General features: G+C 37.3%; 2 protein-coding genes across 2 annotated transcripts; both read right to left on the bottom strand.

Annotated features, from left to right (window-relative positions):
• Positions 1 to 512: 512 nt before the first annotated feature.
• LOC148804513 (uncharacterized) lies at positions 513 to 5,637 on the bottom strand. The gene is made up of 4 exons (XM_088896216.1): positions 1,464 to 5,637; positions 1,262 to 1,363; positions 1,106 to 1,186; positions 513 to 1,019 (listed from the first exon to the last, which is right to left on the bottom strand). The coding sequence occupies exons 1-4, from the start codon at positions 1,608 to 1,610 to the stop codon at positions 966 to 968; spliced, it is 384 nt and encodes a 127-aa protein (XP_088752342.1). The 5' UTR covers positions 1,611 to 5,637; the 3' UTR covers positions 513 to 965.
• A 128-nt stretch (positions 5,638 to 5,765) lies between these two features.
• LOC104585798 (beta-amyrin synthase-like) lies at positions 5,766 to 18,476 on the bottom strand. The gene is made up of 19 exons (XM_088896215.1): positions 18,223 to 18,476; positions 17,226 to 17,496; positions 12,246 to 12,431; positions 11,324 to 11,413; positions 11,033 to 11,230; positions 10,465 to 10,549; positions 9,314 to 9,480; positions 9,014 to 9,205; positions 8,810 to 8,923; positions 8,372 to 8,494; positions 8,158 to 8,280; positions 7,976 to 8,074; positions 7,641 to 7,697; positions 7,160 to 7,206; positions 6,921 to 7,064; positions 6,602 to 6,779; positions 6,298 to 6,378; positions 6,093 to 6,176; positions 5,766 to 5,960 (listed from the first exon to the last, which is right to left on the bottom strand). The coding sequence occupies exons 2-19, from the start codon at positions 17,421 to 17,423 to the stop codon at positions 5,832 to 5,834; spliced, it is 2,295 nt and encodes a 764-aa protein (XP_088752341.1). The 5' UTR covers positions 17,424 to 17,496; positions 18,223 to 18,476; the 3' UTR covers positions 5,766 to 5,831.
• Positions 18,477 to 19,940: the final 1,464 nt, after the last annotated feature.

Here is a 19,940-nt window from a genome sequence, read left to right as displayed (position 1 = left end):
ATCATTGGGGGCTCCGTTGACAGAATGCAAGAATCCCCCCCCCACTGAAATTCACAAACACAAATTCCCACTCCCCTAGCAAAATTTAGGAGACCAAATTTTACCCACACAAAACATGCCATTTGCACTTACAATCGCAAAGGCGACATCCCACGCCACTTGGTTTCTCTAAATAGTCCATGATAAAGCGATATTATGTTCACCCTCAAATATGATAAAGCCGACTAGGAATTCGTTAACTTACGATCACCACTACATGAGAGTAGCATACCACGATCAAGTTGCATACGTATCCAAACTACAGATTATCGCTAACAGAGTCCAACCAGAGGGCTGAGCCTAAGCGAACACCATGCTACTTATGTCCTATAAGACCACTAGCAGCCTTACAAGAACCATAAGGACCAGAAACACACAACGCAATTGGTGATCAAAAGACTGAAAACCAAAAATCTTACTATAATATATGACAAGATTAATATTGAATACAATTGAATTTTGTACTATCTAACAAAAATGATTATTTATACAATATTTGGGGTGACCCCAAAGCAGTCTATTACAACGCAACAAGCAACAGTCAGTTAGCACACTTTTCCCGGATTGTGGATATGGCCTCTAGCATGTGGCTAGACTCTTCAGGTTTTCCAACTCCGCGTTATAATCATCAAGGATCCGATCCTGTCGCGCGCACACCTTCCTTAGACCCTTGAGCTTGTTCGTGACCCTAGTGATGCTTGCCTCAACAATTTTCTGGCGCTTGCGAACATCCTTCATGGAATGGAACAAGTCATTATGAGGTATGTCCCAGCTGGCCTTCCAAAAGGCATGCACTAATATGATGACTCGTTGCTCGATCTGGGTCATGAAGAAACTCATCGATGAAAATGCTCGACACGCCTCCAACAAGCAGGCAAAGTCAGCCCACGACAAACCCTCTGACGGGTGACACATCACACGACTCATTAGGGTAGCAGTAGTGTTAAGGGCAGGACCCACAATCTCAGGATGCAGCCTCCCTTAAAGCCAAATACAAGCAGTTAGCCTACTAAGACCAGTCACAAGTCAAATAACGAATGGACAACGAAATATAACCATGACTTACCTCTGGATCTGCCTCATTAACTCCTACAACACCTTCGCCGAGCTGAGCTTCATCGCGATCAACTTGCCTCAGAATAAAAGACTATTTCATAGTTAGTCCTTGCAACATATAATAGACATAACATACTAAAATTAGGACACGAGCTTAAGTACTCACCAAACCTGCCCCGACCGAGGGCGCTGCTAGGGCCTCCATTGTCTGCTCCGATGGAATCACCGGAAGACCCATGACGGCCTGATCGCCATCACTCCTAACAGACTGCAACAAAACCAAAAGACAAGCAAATTTAGCATAGTTTCACTTCAACATATCCTATAAAGAAAAAAAAAAAACAAAGCATAACTTACAAGAAGCTTACCGAATCATCATCCTTGAGATCTTGCTTCGGGCGAGGGGGAGCCTTCCTCTTCATCCGCATACTCGAAAATTGAACAATGGCATGCCCAGGAGAAGATAATGCAACCGCTAGCTCCGCTAGCTTCACAATTGGAACGGGCCCTTCCATAGGAGCTGTTGCCAGAACCCCCTAGCCATCGATAGTCACACGCGATGAGGCAACAACTGGAGGTTCTGGCACCGGACTAAATCGAGGCAACAGGAGGGGTTCCTGCTTGTAGTTCACCTAGCCACTACTGCCACCTCTGGATCCGGATTCCAACCAGTTTCTCATAGTTTTAGATTTACTTTTACATGTGTTTTTATTTTCCGTTCTTTAATTTTTTGTTTTTATTTTATTTCTACAATTTATTTTTATCAAATTTAATTTTTGTCTTCCTTTCTGCAAATCTAAAATTCGGCCAGGTAAGACGGAAGGCCCAGATCGAGGAGTTCGAAGGTCAAAGGATAGATTCGGAGACTGCTACCTCTGGTTGAGTTATAGATTTTTTATTTAGTTTTTTATTTCTATTATTTATTTATTTTTCTGCAATTTTTAAATTCAGCATTGTTAGAATTTTATTTTAATGGATTCTAGTTCAATTAATTAAATTTTGTGTTTTTGCAATCTCAAATCTTGTTATTTTGTCCGGATTGAAGTACGTAACAATTTTTCCGTCGTTTCCCTGTGGATACGACCCCTTTCTCACCACTAACTGCGTTTTGTAGTTACTTTGAGAATCGTAAAATTTATAAATATTGAAACTGGTGTTCCGAAGTGGTTAACGACACGCTTCCGAATACACCAATACTTCATTGACAAACCCCCACTCTTTGGAAGACTAGTAAAGTGGATGATGCATTTGAGCAAATACAACATCGAGTACACCCAGCTCAAGGGAATTAGATGCCAGGCGGTCGTAGATCTCCTAGCTGCCTTCCCCACTAATTATGACTTCCCCATCTTTGAAGAAATTCTTGGAGAACTTCCCCTCATCGCAGTAGTAGATGATGCAGAATGGACCCTAATGTTTGATGGCAATAGTACAAACTCCTCCACAAGAGCCAGAGTCACATTGACTTCGCCTGCCGTAGAAACTTCAGCCTACTCATTAAAACTACAATTCCCCTGCTCGCACAACATTGTAGAATATGAGGCACTAATGCTAGGCCTAACAATAGAAAGGGATTCTGGGGCAAAGAAGGTAAAAGTAGTAGGGGACTCCAAACTAGTTATTAGACAAATGGAAATCATCACAACGGTGAAAGAGTTGACAATCCTACCATATAGAACATTGATCCAAAGGTTGACTAGAGATCTGGAAGTAACCTATGAGCACCAGAATAGGGCAAAAAATAGGTATGTCGTTGCACTAGCCACCCTGGGATCTAAGATACAACTAAGTGAGAGCCCAATCACCATAGCAACTCTGATGTAGTGTGAGCCATTAACAAAAAGATTGGGGCACTAGGTTAAGACAAAGTATGATGTTAAAGAAGAAGATTGGAGATATAGTATAATACAAAAATTAAGTAACCCAACGGTAGCGGTGCAAGATGGCAGGATTCTTTTGAGGTTCCAACTGGTAAATGGGGTGTTATATCACAAAATGGCAGATGGAGTAAGGGCAAGGTGCCTAGGACCCAAGGAAACATCAGTGGTCCTGAATGAAACTCACAAAGCCTATTGCGGAGACGTAATGCCAACACTTTATCGGAGGTTGCAAAGGTTAGGATATTATTGGATAAAGAAGAAAGTAGACTCGGCTAAGATACAAAACGACTGTGAGAATGTATACCGGAGGCAGATAAAAATCAATGCCTCATAGTGAGTGATGTGGATTGGAGAGACATGTACATAGATTACATCCAGAATGGTATTACACCAGTCAACCCAGTTTTGCAAAGGAAACTTCTAACCGAAGCCAAAAGGTGTTAATTGCAAAATGGAGTGCTATACAGGAAGTCCTACACAAGGAAGCCTCTGCACTGCCTAGCCAGTGAGGAAATAAAAGAAGCATTGGATGCAACTCATAACTCCGGACCAGCCCCACACCAAGGACAAATGGCCTTTTATAACCATATTATGCACTTATGTTTCTACTGGCCAACCATGTAGGAGGATACCCAAAAACATGTACATAAGTGCCACACATGCCAAGTACATGGCCAACAGATACACCGACCATCCAATGACCTTCACCCCATCATCACACCATGGCCTTTCCACACCCTAGGGGGGGGGGGGGGTAGACTTGATAGGCAAAATACATCTGCCCTCTAAAGGTTATTGCTTCATCATTGTGGCCACAGATTACTTTACAAAATGGATAGAGGCCATACCATTTAGAAGGAGTTGCATAGAGAATATTGTAAATTTCTTAAGGTAACACATAATCCACCGGTTTGGGGTCCTGATGAGGATACTTATGAACAATGGGTTATCTATCAAGAACCAGGAAGTCCAGGACTTATTGAGATAGTATGGGGCATGACTGGGAACATCAACAACCTATTACCTACAAGGGAATGGGCAAGCAGAGGCGACTAATAAGACTTTACTGAAGATGCTAAGCAAGAGGGTAGCTGAAAACCAAAAGGACTGGACTGATAAGTTGTCTAAAATACTCTCGGCTTATTGCATAACAATTAAGAAAAAGCACACAGACAACAGCGAGGTGAATGGGGGAGTTCCAAATAGAACCTTGGCTTGATGAAGGGTTGAACGGGGGAGTTTTGAGATGAAATTTGGTGGGTAGGCACTTTTGGATGTTCCAAATTTGATGAGAGTGATGGGTCTTTGATCAGGGGTGTAGGTTGATAGATTTGGTTAAGGTCAAATCTCAGCTTATGGTTTATCAATTAACGAGAAGGCCCAAAATGGAATCTTGCTTGTTTAACGGGAAACAGAGGAATTTGATGTTCTGGGCATTCTTGTGTTTCTGGAGGAAGTGGTAAGGTCTGATTGATTAGACAAAGCTTGGGTGATGGAGATTCACGGTTGGTAAGATTTAATCAATGAGATTTTCCAAAATAGAATCTTAGCTTGATGGAAGGTCTAATAGGGGGTTTTTGATTTGAAATTTGGTATAGTGACATGGATTTAGGTTACGATGCTGTTGGAAGGGTTTGATTGTGTTAGAGACATATAGATCACAGGTTTTAGGCTCAAGATGTGGCGTAGCATCAAGTATGTTGAAATAGAACCTCTTATAGATGAATGACTAAACTAAGGAATTTAGGGTAGAAATTTGGTGTGATTGGTTTTTTAAAGATTTTGTTTCATGTAATAGAGTTTGATCGGGGATCAAATATAGTGATGTGGCACAACTGTGACCATTGGAAGGGAACTGTAGATTTAGTGGTAGATTTGAGGGTATTTGGGCTAAAGTTTAGTTTCTTAGGGTTTTGGCACATTTTAAAGAGATTGGTGTATTTTGATCGAGCATCCAAAATACAAGAGATGGGTTAAAGAAGGGATTGAGCAAAAACCGAGTGCTGAGAGGTACCCCTCTTTGCTAGAGGCAGCAAGCTACTGAGCAACAAAGAAAAGGAATCACATAGGGATTTTTGTGAGGGTCAAGATGTTAGAGAAGGGAATTTTGCTGCTGGAATTTCGGTCAACAATGGAAGTACATTTTAAACATTAGTGATTGGTTTCTTCATCTTCTCCGGTGAAAACATTTGGATTACTGAAATGCCCATAATAAATACAAGAATGTGGAAGGCTTTAAAAGACTAGGTTAAAGACTGAGGCTCCATTTGGAAGGAGTACAAATACAAATACGTAGCATGCAAACCTTTTATTTTGTATTATTTTGTATGTGTTTGTACTGTACATATTTATATTTGTACTCTTTACAAGCTAAGCCTAAAGGAGAAAATAAAGAAGGCTTTCATTTACATTTTAAAGGGAGATATATAATAATGTGGATGGATTTAACAGCTTAGGTCAAAGATAGTATAGGAGGAAATTAAAAAAAAACCTCTTAAATTTTGTCCTTTACATTATATTTGTTAGATTTAACGTTTGAATGGTCAACAAGTATATGTAAGTTGTTTTTAAAACTATCGGTTATATTAAGTAGTTTCCTTAAAACTCAAGGTATATAAGTAACTATTTCTTATATATATATATAGATATATAGATAGATAGAGAGAGAGAGAGAGAACTCATGCCTTTGCCCAGCAATCTTTCTCAGCTAAACATATGAAGATTATATATGGTGGATATCTGTATTTACAACCTCACACATTCACAGAAGGAAAATACAGACATGAATGAAAGGAAAAAACAGTGGAAGCATTCTCATGGATTTATTTGAATAAGGAGAACTGTGAAAGTTATGAATTAATTTTGGATGTTCTTGGATGGTTTCAGAACCCGCCTCCGGTATTCTCCAAGTGCCCACACTGGATAGATGTTTCTGTATGCTGCATAGTGTAACATACAGTTCTTATTGAAGACTCCAGTGATTTCCTGTAGTATATGACCGATGAATTAAACATCATAAGAAACAAGGAAATTAGTAAAACAATATTAGATAGAAAATTACTTTCATAGGTTTTACTATACTTTGAATTGATCGTTTGTCTAAGTGAATTTTCTTACCTGTTGGGGAAAATCACCATTTTCCATTTGTGAATTAATCAGTAATTTTGCTGCACGGTGCAAGGGTGTTGGATCTCTCTCAGCCTGGTTACAGGGAAAAAAAAAACTAATCTCAATATCATTTTCTCAAACAGGATCACTTCTGTATGGTTAAAACAATACTGGTATTAGTAGGTAGATATTTGATCTACAACTGCAAACTAACCTGTCCAGCATGAATAAGACCCATCATTGCCCATGCTGTATGCACTAAATTTGATCTACTACCTTCTAGAGGAGTGTATTCCTGTTTCACAAGACACACCCAGAAACGTATGAGACAAAACATCAAGATTTTGGGTCTACCATTTTGAGATTTTCATACTACTCTTCACTAAATTTGAAGGTACTTCCCCCACATTTCTGTTTAATTTGTTTTTGAATGTTTGGAAATACATTGCCTACTAAAATATCTCTTCTAAATGAATAAACCTATAACAAAAATAAACAAGAGATCTTTACAAATATACCTTATTTGGGCATGAAAGATAACTCTCTCCCCAACCACCAGATTCTTGCTGTGTTGTTAACAGAAAATTGACAGCTTTACAAACTGCTAGACTATTGTAATAGGTCTTTCCTGCTGCTGCTAGACCCCCTAGTGCAAACCATGTGCCATAGGTAAAGCAAACTCCCCAATTTCCATACCTGTTGCATATATTCTTGTCAGTCAATAGAATACCTCCTGTTTTTTTCTTAATATTGGGTAGAATATGATCTGAAATAAAACTAATATTTAACAATATATAACATTTCTGTGGTTCTTGCAAACATAGAATGAAAGTGTACCATGAACCATCGGGCATTTGTGTTTGCTCGAGAAAATGTACTGCTTTTGAGATGAAACTTTCTATTTCTTTCATTCTATAGCCTGGATATAACTTCATAAATAGTACCAAGGCTTGGATTGCCGACCCAGTGCATTCAACATACCTGGAATCACATTCTTTTTAGTCTTAAGGAAATTCTACACAGTATAAAAGAACAAGTTGAAGAACAAAAAAAAAAAAAAAATTCAGAACACATACTCATGCTCAATAACAATGTCAGCAAAGAATTCTGTAGGATTAAGCAGCTGTGAAAAAAAAGCAAAATTTCAATTAGTACTTATTAAGGACAGTTTACAATCATAAAACTAGGTGGCAAATCTGTTTCAAGTTAATCTACATGTTAATTAGTATGGTCTAGACAAGGAGAAATAATTCTATATATATATATAGGTCATGACTATTTCAACATATTTATTCCTTTGTCAGATTAGATTTATCTCTTTTCAAGGACACAAATGATTTATGGATCCAAATTATTGTTCAATCTGTAAAATAAAGTGCATTCAGGGGAAGACATAGATGCATCTTTGATAGAGCTCAATTATGTAGTCTGTGTACTCTACAATCATCTGAGATAATGAGAAACAAACCCATCAGTAGTTCTTTTATGGATCTGAGTTTTTTTAAGTGGAAACAATTTTCCCTTGCATAATACATGCCAATATTTACAGGAGCCTACCTCCAACCACTTTTCTGCTCCAGCTGGTTCCCAAGCTGCCAAACCACCATTTTTGCTCTGAAAACCAACATGTGAAAGATAATTTATTAACAACAGCGCTATATTGCATTCAATGGATTAAAACAGGGGCGTTTGACTCTTTTAAGTTTTGAAAAATATAGACTAGAAATTCTCTTTAGTAACTAAGATATCTTAATGAATGAGAAAATATGAGTTACTTTTGTAGACACCCCTACTAGTTTTTCTTTGTAAGCCAATGTGAAAATCAGGCATGTATAGTGATTAATATATGTTGATTTTTACTAAAATAGATGTAACTGTGGCTTGGTTCATACTTGTAGGGAAAGTAGGAGGTTCACAGAATCAAAGAGGTACTCTGGTGGCATTTTTTCACCAACAATTTCTGGAGGCAATAGTGAAAACATGAGGCAAGCCTGTAAAACAGAGGACACAGTTACAACAAACCTTTAGACAATGCTTAGCTATTTGGAGATAATGTTGGATCTGGGCTAGTTACCTTTAGGCCTTCTGCAGTGCAATCTGAGACTTGCCACCCATGATCTTGATCTGAGAATGTCCATGATCCCTTGGAAATGTGACGAAACATGCTTTTAAAGTCACCAGATGGGTTGTCGCGAACCTTCAAATTTAAGTAGCACCCACCAATTAGGTTGAAGAAAAGTAGAATACATGGTTACAAGTAGGAATGGTTTTGGACACCAGAATTAAACCTGTGATTTTTTAATGAAGTCATGTCCTTTCTTAAGACAAGGTCCAATTTCGTCGAGAGGAAGGTTACTCGCCAGTATTGCTTGAACTGCAAAACCAGTGTCCCACTCTTGACTACCAAAGCTCTGCAATTAGATGACATGAGGAAATTGAGTACTTGTTAACGATTTAAAGTTCTACAGATTCCAAAACAGAATGTTGAAGTTCTGAGTTTACAAGTTTGTGAAATTCTCTCTGAAATCCTGTTTTACCAGAGAATTAATAAAAAATCTCAAGTACTTCATAGTTGAAGTTGAAGCAACTTAATTTAAGAGTAGACAACACATTTCTAACAGATTTGGATTACTAGAATCAGATCTAAATTGTTTGATAACTAAGGAGTTTGCCCATCTTTAAACTGAAAAAGAACTGAGGCTCAATTAAGCCTGATGTGTGCATACCTGCATTTTCATTCCATCTTCAGCAACCCATATGTAATCTGGGATCCTGGCAAGATGGTGCTTGAAAGCATCTCCATTAGGATCTTCCACCCAACAAGCAAGCATGCATAACACCTACTCCAATTCAAATTAGTAAATACTATTAAATACCAGAAAGATTGAACAGATTTCAGATATATGCAACATTTATTATAAGGTCTGTACCTTCTCTACACAACCAATGGTAATGTATCGACTGTTCTCATCTTCATAGTGGATGTTCTCCATTGTTGTCTTCAGCGCCCTCTCTCTGATCAATTTGTTAAAGGGCCAACGCGTGAGAAGAGGCTCAGTAAGAATGTAAAGACTATCCCACAGCAAATCTTGTATGAAGGGATGAGGGTAGTAGAGATCCTCCTGTAATAACAAGTTGATAAGTTTAATTAATGTAACATAAACATGTTAATTGACATATTGATGAAGGATATATAATATTAATAAGAGAAACAATCAAATAGAACCAACCTTGGCACATATGTGGCGGGTCTTGCTCCATTTTATTTCATGGTAGGGTTGAGTGTGAAGCTCTTCCCTCAATTGTAGAATGAGAGGAGTGATGGGACCCACAAACCTCTTTCCATATAAATAGGACATTGGCATATAAACCATGCGACAGTAGCACCACATCTTTGCTGCATTCAATTTGCATATAAATACCCAACAACATGTTAAGAGAGAGAGAGAGAGGAAAATACAGCATTTCTAATCAAAATAAAAAGGCCCCGTTTGTTTGCCGTGCAAATCTGAACCAGATATAAATTCTGCAGCTGTTTCAGTTTTACATCCTTTTGTAACTATGATTTGCATTCTTACCTAATATACAAACTTTGTGATAGAAGTCATCACTGACTTCTCTAGCTAACCAACTTCCCAAGCAACCATCCTATACCGACTTTAACACTGATTTCGCTTGTGGTTATAAGAGGGCCCACGTGGTCCATTTGAATCACTCGGGATTTTCTACCCACTCTCTACCCGTCGTGAATTGGAGCCATCTCTATTATGAATTGAGAGATGTGTGGCTAAAATCCACAACGGGTAGGAAAAATGAATGAGAAATCTGGGCTCCATTTGAACATCATAAGTTTTGTAAACTGCCCCTTATAAGTGGTTAAACTCAACCATAAATAGGGGCTCTAGTCTATTGTTAGTTCCTATGATGTGTGTTTTGCCTTGTAGTATATTGTTTGTGAAGTAATTATAGTCTTTGTTTGCTTTTGTTTGAATAGTTATTTTGCTCTTCTTGTATGGGGCCCACTTGTTTGCTGTGCTTTACACTTTGCATCATCTCATTTGCATTCACTAGCAAGGTAAATTTTGCATCCCAAAAACTGATGCCCTCCTACCTCATTAATCCTCTTTCATATAAAGTGGGAACCTCATCGTCTTTCTTCCTACCTCATTCCCAAAGAAATAACCCTCCAACCCCTGTTCTTGTTGATATAAGGTGGGGATTACATCGTATGTCGTAGGGAAAACCTACCATACTGCATGACATAGTATCGAAAGAACTTTGACCAATCAAAGCAATCTCATGAATTTTGACGAGTACCACCTGATTAAATAAAATTTACACCGCAAACAAAGAGGAAAGTATTGATAGTGGTAGTGCAAACCTGGATGCATGGGAAGAAAGGATGGAAGAATCCAAAACTCTGGAGGCATTGGGTTGCTGCCTTCCCATTCATAGACTCCAAGTATCTACATGAATGCATATCACAAGGATAATGAATTGAACGAGCTAGATCACTTTGATATATATATTTGAAAACACCATAGGGCCCGTTTGGCGTGCCTTTCTGTGCAATCTTTCGGCTGTTTACAAGTTGGGAAGATCGATTTTCGATCTATTCTTGTTTGGCTTGCGAAAGATCTAACCACCAAAAGACGGAGAACTGAAAAGACGCGAGACGCTCATTTTGGGCTGATTTCAGGAAGCTTAAAATGAAGCTTTTCGTGTCTTTCGCATCTTTCGCGTTTTAATCTCACGTGGAAAGACGTGAAAAGATGTGTATTTGCCAAACGTGCTTTGGACTACTCAGAACTTTATGCAAAAGCTCAATGCATCTTTTGAATATCAAAACTCTCAGATGATCTTCCCAAAAAGGCATGCTAAAACAGCCCATAATTAAGCAATGTAGAGAGATCAAATGTACTATTAATTCTTAAAATGGTAGGTCCTACCGAAAGCCAAGTCTTTCCCCAAGAGGGCATGGCTGTAACTCCGCCATGGTCAAGAATCCATTTGCGAGCTCTAGGAACAGCCCCATCTCGGCCACCCTCAGGCCCTTCTCCCAGAATCCTCATACAGATGTAGCTCAGTGCAGTACAGAACATGATACTGTGGCCCTCTATGTGTAGTCCCCAACCTCCATCCTCATTCTGCCATATTTATTATTTGATCATCAGTTTCAAACTTCCGAAGTTCTGATTTGAATAATGCTCAGGAGATTGAATGGTCATGTCCTTAATTACCTGGTGATTGTATATGTATCGAAGAATCTCTTTGCGATGTTCTGCTGGAAAGACTGTGTTAAGATGTCCAGTAATGTATAAACACATCACCTGCAGTAGTTAATTACGTTATATTTCTTAAGTTTTAATCATTAATATTCATCACCCCATTTGGCTATTTCAATCTTCAAGCTTCAAAAAATATCAAAAAAAAAAAAAAAAAAAGAAATCTTCAAGCTGATTAGTAATCGGTTCTATAAAATAAACCTAAAACCGAACTAATTATTATACTTAACATTTATAATTATCTATGGTAATAACAACTTGGAACATCATTTTTTATAATGTAATCTAGTATAAAAAGGAGCACACGATTATGATCTCTGAAAGACATGATACGTACCGAAAAACTTAAAATCAATCCAACTTAAATCATGGTAACCGATCAGGTGGGTTTTCAAGCAAAATTTGGTAAAAGTCTTTCTGACATTTTTTTTTAATAAAAATGACAGTAAATGTATTGTAAACCAAGGTCTTAAAAATGGATTCAAAATTGGAATCACTTTGACCATTGGTTTTTAAGTCAACGTTTTGACTGTCCCGTTTGAATGAATGTTCCATTTCAATTTAAAATAAAAAATAAAAAAAACAGTTAAAAACTATTATTTGAATCAAATGGATCAACGGTTCACCGCCCAAGTCAATGGATCACTGGCCAAATCAACTTCTGGTTGGAACCGGGTTAATGATAAAACGGTACCAGTTGCCTAAACTGTTTTCTGACCCAACGGTCTACTGTCCGGGTTAACTACAGTTTAAAAACACTGTTGTAAACTGTTTATATGTGTTGATAAAGCAAGTGCTTTTAAACAAAATTATTTTATGTACTGTATATGAAATACACTCCTTTTATCGGTTAGAATCTTAATTGGTTCAAACTTACCAATGGAGGAAGAAAATATAGTGGGCCCGCGTTCTCCGCCGGCCAATGGCCGTCGCTTGCTTGTATTGCGGAGTGGAATCGGACGGCTCTCCTAAGTGCAGCAGTGGCAGCCTCGTAGGATATCTCCTCATTGTCTCCTATCGTTACTGGGGGTATAGTCTGAACAAAGCTATTCTCCTTCAAGAGCTGTACAAATAAAATAATTAAGCACGTGGATCAGTACAGTACCACTTCACCAACAATAAAGAAACATAGTGAAATCTCCACCGTCTGATCAAATTATCAAGGATCTAAGATAATATTAGCAATTTTTGGTTCCTGGGGAAATAAGTGAAAAAGTCGTGGAAAAGTCCTTTCCCATATAAAAAATACAAATAAGCCTCATTGAAAAAGCACTCGCAAAGAATAGCGACTTGCCTACCAAGCACAAGTCAATAGCAGTCATATCACAACGCCCGTGCCGGTTCGGCTCGTCTACGCAATACTAAGCAAACAAGATTGAAAAATCCAATTTTATACTTGATCAAGGATGATTTGACCCCAAGTATGAAACGGCAATATGTGGACGCTGACTCAGTGTAAGTGACAGTTCAACATTGTGTTCCGATATGGTTAAGTGATAGGCTCATAAAGCAGCCCGTTACGCGGTAGCGAGGAAAGGAGAGACTCGCTACAACGCGAGCTCCAGGTTCCCCAAGCTACCAATAAGGAAATACTCCAAGGCTATTTCAGCCTGCGAGCTAGGGAGACCAGCTCGCTCTAGCACCTGGGTAGAAGAACTGTCCCAAAGACTAACATTGATGAGGGTCACCTCGAAGTACTCCAAAGAACTTGCTACAAAGTAGCTCGCGGCAAGGATAGCTCGCTACGAGGTAACTTGCGACTGAGTGATGCGACACTCTCAGGAAGCTTCCATCTAACAAGGCCGTACCGAACAGACGGCGCTACGTCTCTCGACTGGCGGTGCAGTCCTTGTCCTTTCGACAGTCTGTACCCACGTCTCTCGACAGATGGAGGCGTGTCTGCCCCTTTGGGATGTGTCACTCAGCCAAGCGGATAATACACTATAACGATCACCTGCGCAGACCTGGCAGGTAACGACTGCGACAGGAGCCCAGTGGCGGTTATGCCTGATCTCGCAAGAACGCTCCTATAAAAGCCCTCAGGGCAGAGGAGAAGCTCTCTCTGGAGACCTAAAACCTCTCGAATATAATGATAAAACGCGACATCCACTCTTAGCTTTCGTTTTCTCTCTTTACTCCCCATACACAGTACTAACTTAAGCATCGGAGTATTCCCACCGGGCAAATCCCCGGGAATCCTTCTTCTTCGTCTTCTTAGGTGCTGTCCGTTGCCAGCAAGGAGCCAGTCAGCAGCCAGCTAGGAGTGCTTGAATCGTGCTGCATCAATACTAAAATTGAAGGATTGAGTTTTGACTTTTAAATGATTTTTGACTTAGAAAAATCCAACCATCGTGAGTGGTAGAATCATTTTGGTTGTGTTTGGAAACGATGTAAATATGTAGTGTAAAACCGTTAATATAAATTGAAAAATTGGGTTACTTTTGCATTGATAAATTTATCTTTTTATCAAATAGACTTTTAGCTATAATGAATATAAATATAAATTTCAATGAAATATATGCTTTTTTTTATCAAAAGCCCATTTGAACGCAAATTTACTTCTTTTTTATTGATGCACTTTTGTTGATCTTATTATCAATGTAAATATGCATTAATCCGTCATTTAAAAATGCATAACTGTAATATTGCCAAATACAGGCAAAAGTGAACCAAGAGTGCAAATTTACCCTAAACTGAGAATTATATTCTATTTGCATCATTTCCAAATACAGCCTTATAAGGATGTGCTTTACAACGTGAATTGTTTCTTCAGACGAAAACACAAGAAATCATATTTCTCGTATTGTAGAATGCCCCTCAACATTTTTAGCTGTTCACATTATAGTTTCACGTATTTGCACAAGCCTACTCTCTAGTTTCGATATTATTAAGGCACCCTATAATTTGCAACTGTTTTATTTGATTGACCTTTCATTAGAAATCGTATTTCTAATTTTTCATCTGGAAATGGTCGAATCATGCATGTACATTTCAGGGTTTTGTTTCTTAAATGGTTAATATATAAACTGTTAGGGATATTATCAAAATAAAAAACCCTGAATTCACGCCCTTTCACATTTTCCACTCCCTTTAAGAGATCATATGACCATTCCTAGGCAGAAATACAAACGGCTACAAGGACAATTAAATAAATCAGCTCAGAATTATAAGGGTTGTTATAGTAATAATATGGTTTTATTAAATACGTAAAACTATAAGGTTGTCCAAGTAAATAACCTTTTTAGATCATTAGGTAAATTTTGTATATTAAAGCAGCAGCCATTGAAGGGCCCCCACAAAATTTGTGTATTCCATTGCTTTAAAAATAATAGGGGAATCTCCATTTATTCCCACCTTACAAACTTTTACTTCGTAATGACATTGGGGGAGTTGATGCCAATACAAGGGACTTGGGATTTGTTCACAATAAAATACTTTTTTTCAACATGATCTGTGTTCACACATCTTACCATGGTGGGTCCCAGTCTCATAGTAAGATGTGTGGATACATTTCATGTTGAAACTAGTTGGAAAAATATTTTAGTGTGAACTGATCCAGATTCAATACAAAGGGGTATAGTATCATGAAAGAGGATGTTGGAAATTTTAAATTTTTGTAAGTATATGGTGAAGTAAAATTTTTAGGACGATTTTAATGAGATTAGCCCTAAGTAATATTATCTATCATCATCATCTAAGCCTTGCCTCAGCTATAGGCTGGGTTTTAATATGGACTACCAACTTGATGCCACCACCCTCTTCTATCTACCTTAGGACTGATGGTGTAAATGAAGCGCACACCGGCAAACAAGATTAGATGATGATGATATCTTTATAATAAATAGAAGCTCAACGGTGTTAACAACTCAGAAACTGTATTTGCCTGGTAAGCAAAGATATTCCCCTTGGTTAATTAGCATATGATATTATGATGTGAATCTGTCCAACCTTAGCTTTTTGCATGACAAGCTTCGTTTTTGGACTTGTCCATTAATTCAAGTGTACTTTAGCTTCACATCCCTTAATCACTAGTTTGTTTCTCAGATAAAAAGAAAATTTGAAACTAATTTAATGCTTTGAAATAGAGAAAGTCACCGTTATAGAATGGTGGTGGAGTCAGGGGCCAGAGTCCGGGTTGGTGGAGGTAGGGGCGGAGCCAATTATATTGGTGGAGGGTCCTTCACCTCTCCAAACTTTTTGTTAAAACCATGGTTACTTAGTGGAGGCTGGATTAGAAACATAATAAAGTGGATTCTTCCACAATTGAACTAAAATTGTAAAGGATTTTAAAAGGAAAAACTTATTTATTTTTTCTTTAAAAATCTGTAAGAAATCTAAACCTTCTTAGGCCATTTTTTTTTTCAAAACCCTATTTCTCCTCCCTATCTCATTTTCTTGTTTAACTCCCCCCAACCTCGAAAAAAAAAAAATCCCTAGTTCCATTGTGCTGAGGGGAGCCATGGCCCCCTAAGCCTTAAAAATCTCTGCATCTCCCATTTATATCTTCCTTAATCAATGTTTTAAAAATGGATCTAGAACTAGAACCATTTTGGTAATTGGTTTCTGGGTCAGCAGTTTGACCGTCTGATTTAAATAGATTGTTCATTCTAATTTAAAAGTGAAAAAAATGAAAATTTAATTAAAATAAAAAAAAATCACCAAAAAATCATTATCCCGGTTGAACAGATTGACAGTTCTACTAGTTAGGTCAACTTTTTGTTGACCAAATCAACATTTTTTTGCAAAGATACGGATTAAGGATAAAATGGAACCAGTAACCTGAACGATTTTCAAGTCAAACATTCCGACTATTTGGATCAACGTCGGTTAAAAAATCGTGAACATAATATATTTTGTCCCTTTTTGCCCCACCTCCTAATCCATATTTATTTGCTCTAACTTCTTTTATCGTCCACAAGTCCAAAAAAAAAAAAAAAAGAAAAGTGTTGAATGAACCAACTAGCTAATCATGTAGACAACCTACTATTGTTGTTTTAGTGGTAGGCCCAATGTTAGAATTATAGGTCTAAATGATTTACCTCGCTGGGAAAGTCCAAGTTCAACAGTTAAACATGTGTCAATTGTTCAACCTTCTTATTGTATTTCTTTAAATAACTAGATAATTAACCTAATTTCTTATTTAATTTAAGAGATTAAAACAAATTCAATTTATAATTAATGAGATGCACATCATCAATTGAAACCAATCAATCATAAAAAATGGTATCCAATTAAGTGGTATTCATGCCGATTTAATTGGTCAATGCTCTTCTATATCAATTATGAAATCCTTCCGTGTTTATAGATTTAATGGGTATTTTGAACATTTTTATGCCTCTTGTTAAAGGATTTTAACTTGTAACTATTTTTGAAAGTTAAAGGATGGTGATCGCAATCACCAAGCTTCAGGGGATGTTTCAACAATTTACCCTTTTTTCAAAGGATAGAGTAAATACTTTAGGTTTTTTGTTAACAATGTAGTTGTAAGCACATTCAATAAGTGCTTAATAAGCACATCTGTCATAAGTTGTTTTCCATCTTTTCAAGGGTAAGATTTGTGTATATTAAGGGACATGTGTCAAATAATTTTCTAAGTGTGCTCATTAAATATGCTCAGAATGTTGATCGTAAGCACATTCAATGAGTACGTGCTTACTTATGTTGTGCCTATTAGATCTTGTCTCCACAATGTTGTATAGGACATAGAAAGGTAGGACAAAAAAGGAAAAAAAACTTGTATAGGTGTTTTCTTACTTTTTTCTTCATTTCCCTACTTTTTTTCTTTTAAACCAAACATAGCCTTAATTAGAGAAAAGGGAAAAAAAAAGATTTGGTAGATGCTGCATGCATGGCTTACCTGCAAGCGTAGTAGGACATCACCGCTGGGCTTCGCATGGTGTCGGTTCTTCCTGAACTCCTCACGAGCCTTCTCAACCTCGGCGAGTTCTTCCGGTGTGTCGTAATCTCTGTCAAACTCCCAAATCTGCCGTCCGATGAAGTTGTTGGTGCTGTATAGATAGGGATCACCACCCTGGGCAATCTTAAGCCTCCACATACCGGTTGAATGAATGAAACTTAGTTGCAGCTCACAAGCTTCTCTCTTCCTTAGCTTGACCCCTACAAACTCTCTGAGATAAACATTGTTAAGACAATTAATCATCAGTTATAACTAATTGCACCTTGTTCATGCAACTACTCTCTGTAATCTTCAACCATTAATTTTAATTTAAGTAATCAAGCTAGTAATCAACACAAACAATCAGGGGTGGCGGAGGGGAGACGCCCCCCCTATGCCTTCAAAATTCTCTTTAAATTTATTTTAGTTTTACTTGTATTTTAGCCCCTTTATTCATGTTGAATCATGTGCATAATTGGATGAACGACTAATTATTTAAAACCTTTTTTTCTTCTTTCTGGGCTACTTTTGACATTAACAAATGTTAAAAAGAATACCAACCTATTCAGTGGATATCTTCTGTAACTCTTTTAGCTATGTTTCTCAATCCAGTTTAAAAGTTTCCATATTATCATTCATTTTTCTTATTTATCATATTATCAGTCGGTTTCCAGATGTTTGGCGTCAGAGCTTGCAGACGTGAACAACCAGCAACCAAGCCCACTCATGACGAACAGAAAGCTAGCTCTGAACCCACTGAAAAAATGGGAACCGTTTTCGCTAGCTAGCTGTTTCCAATATTAGAACTTCTAACAGAAAATTTTAGCTCTCAATTCTTCAAATACCCATTAGAGATATAGATAGAGAGCAGAAAAATTCTGAGAAATTGAGAATATATAAGATGGATCAGGAAGGAAAAAGGTGAGATGAAATCACAAAACTAGAAATCTCTACGTACCAATTTCTTTGTTTCTTTTTGGAGAGAAACAGATTTCAGCGGAGACTTATTAGTCTATTGGAATTTCCAGAAAATTCGACGGATGCAGAAACTTTACAAACAGTTGAGAAGTAGACAGATAAAAAGCTCAGAAGTGAGCACTGCCGGAAAAATAATATTGAAGAACAAGGATAGGTTTGGCTCTACGGCCAAACCCAGCAACCTCGAAAAGTGTTTTGCGTGTTGTGTGTTTGTGTCTGTGAAAGTCTCATGAATCAAAGACACAACCCACCCACTTATATAGAGGGAGAATATCAAACACAGCCTTCAGTGAGGACTGAAGACTGAGGAGGCAGGATTGAATTGAATTTCACTAAACAACTCACATATAATATTTTACGGTTGATGAAATTCCAATAATTCAATTCAGCGAATTTACTTTGTACAAATACCCTTTAAGTTAGAGTTCCTTTATTTAACTTTCAAAAAGATTTTATTTCAGCTATTTAATTCTTTTAAGGGTAAAATATAAAAACCTTCCCTGAAATTTTTGACAATCATAAAAGCCTTTCTTGCAATTTCATTTTAACAAATACTTCCCCTGAATTTTTGAGAAACTCAACAAAGACTTCCCTTTCATTATTGTTTCCGACAGAAAACGTTAGATTAATGCATCAGTTCTTTTCAAATATCTATTCTACATTTTTATAAATTATTTTACATAAAAAATTACTGAAATAATCCCATTTTAACTCAACAAAAAATATATTTCAGTAATTTTGTATGTAAAATTACTGAAATGATTGTTAAAAGAGGTTTTTATTGAATTAAAATAGGGTTATTTCAGTAATTTTGTATGTAAAATAATTTATAAAATGGTAGAATGGGTATTTAAAAAAACTGATGCATCAATACGGAAGAGAGGTTTTTTGTTGAGTTTCTCAAAAGTTCAGGGAAAGTATTTATTAAAATGAAACTATAGGGGAGGGTTTTATAATTGTCAGAGGCTTTTGTATTTTACCCTTCTTTTAAATTACTATATTACCTTTTTTTTTATTTATTAATAGGGAAAATTTCAATTTAATACCCTGAATTTTGAGTAATGTTAAATTAGTACGGAACTTCAAAATATGTCACTGTACTAAAACTGTAATATTATTCAATGTCAAAATTATCCTTTCTATGAGAGAGAGATGGCCTCAGCGGATCGTCGGCCACGGTCTTTTGCTACCGAGGAGTCTTCCCCTTCTCTTGACGAGAGATGTGCTGTTGATGGATTAGGTACTGCAAAGAGGAGGTTGTATCTGATCCATTAGAGAGAGGAGGTTGTTTACAAGGCCGACCTTCTTAGTAAGCTCGTTACCGTCGTCGATGGCGAGATGGAGCTTCATCTACTCCAGTAGTGTGGCGGATTTGAACATGCTGGGGCTCGACATTGTTGCTTTCTAGAATATGCAAGGGAGACCGGAGACAGGAGAAGATCATTTGTAAAAACGGAAAGAAAATTAAGTGATATGATTAAAACTAAAGTCTACCTAAACAAAGAGCTTGGACAACAAAAATCCCTTTACGACTAAATAAAAGATTGCTTCAAGTTCAGTAGAAATTCTTCCAATTGAGTATCAAAAGAGGAAGAAAAGGAAAGGATGATGAGAAATAAGAGAGAAACTTCACCACAGTAGAGGAGATTTTACCTCTACAACTTCAACACTGGAAAAATCTCCTGATTGTTGAATAAC

Source organism: Nelumbo nucifera, chromosome 1 (genome assembly GCF_055504915.1).
Source record: "Nelumbo nucifera cultivar China Antique chromosome 1, China Antique-T2T, whole genome shotgun sequence".
Classification (NCBI taxonomy): domain Eukaryota; kingdom Viridiplantae; phylum Streptophyta; class Magnoliopsida; order Proteales; family Nelumbonaceae; genus Nelumbo; species Nelumbo nucifera.
Note: the sequence above shows the minus strand (reverse complement) of the source record. Positions and strands in the feature narration are given on the sequence as shown.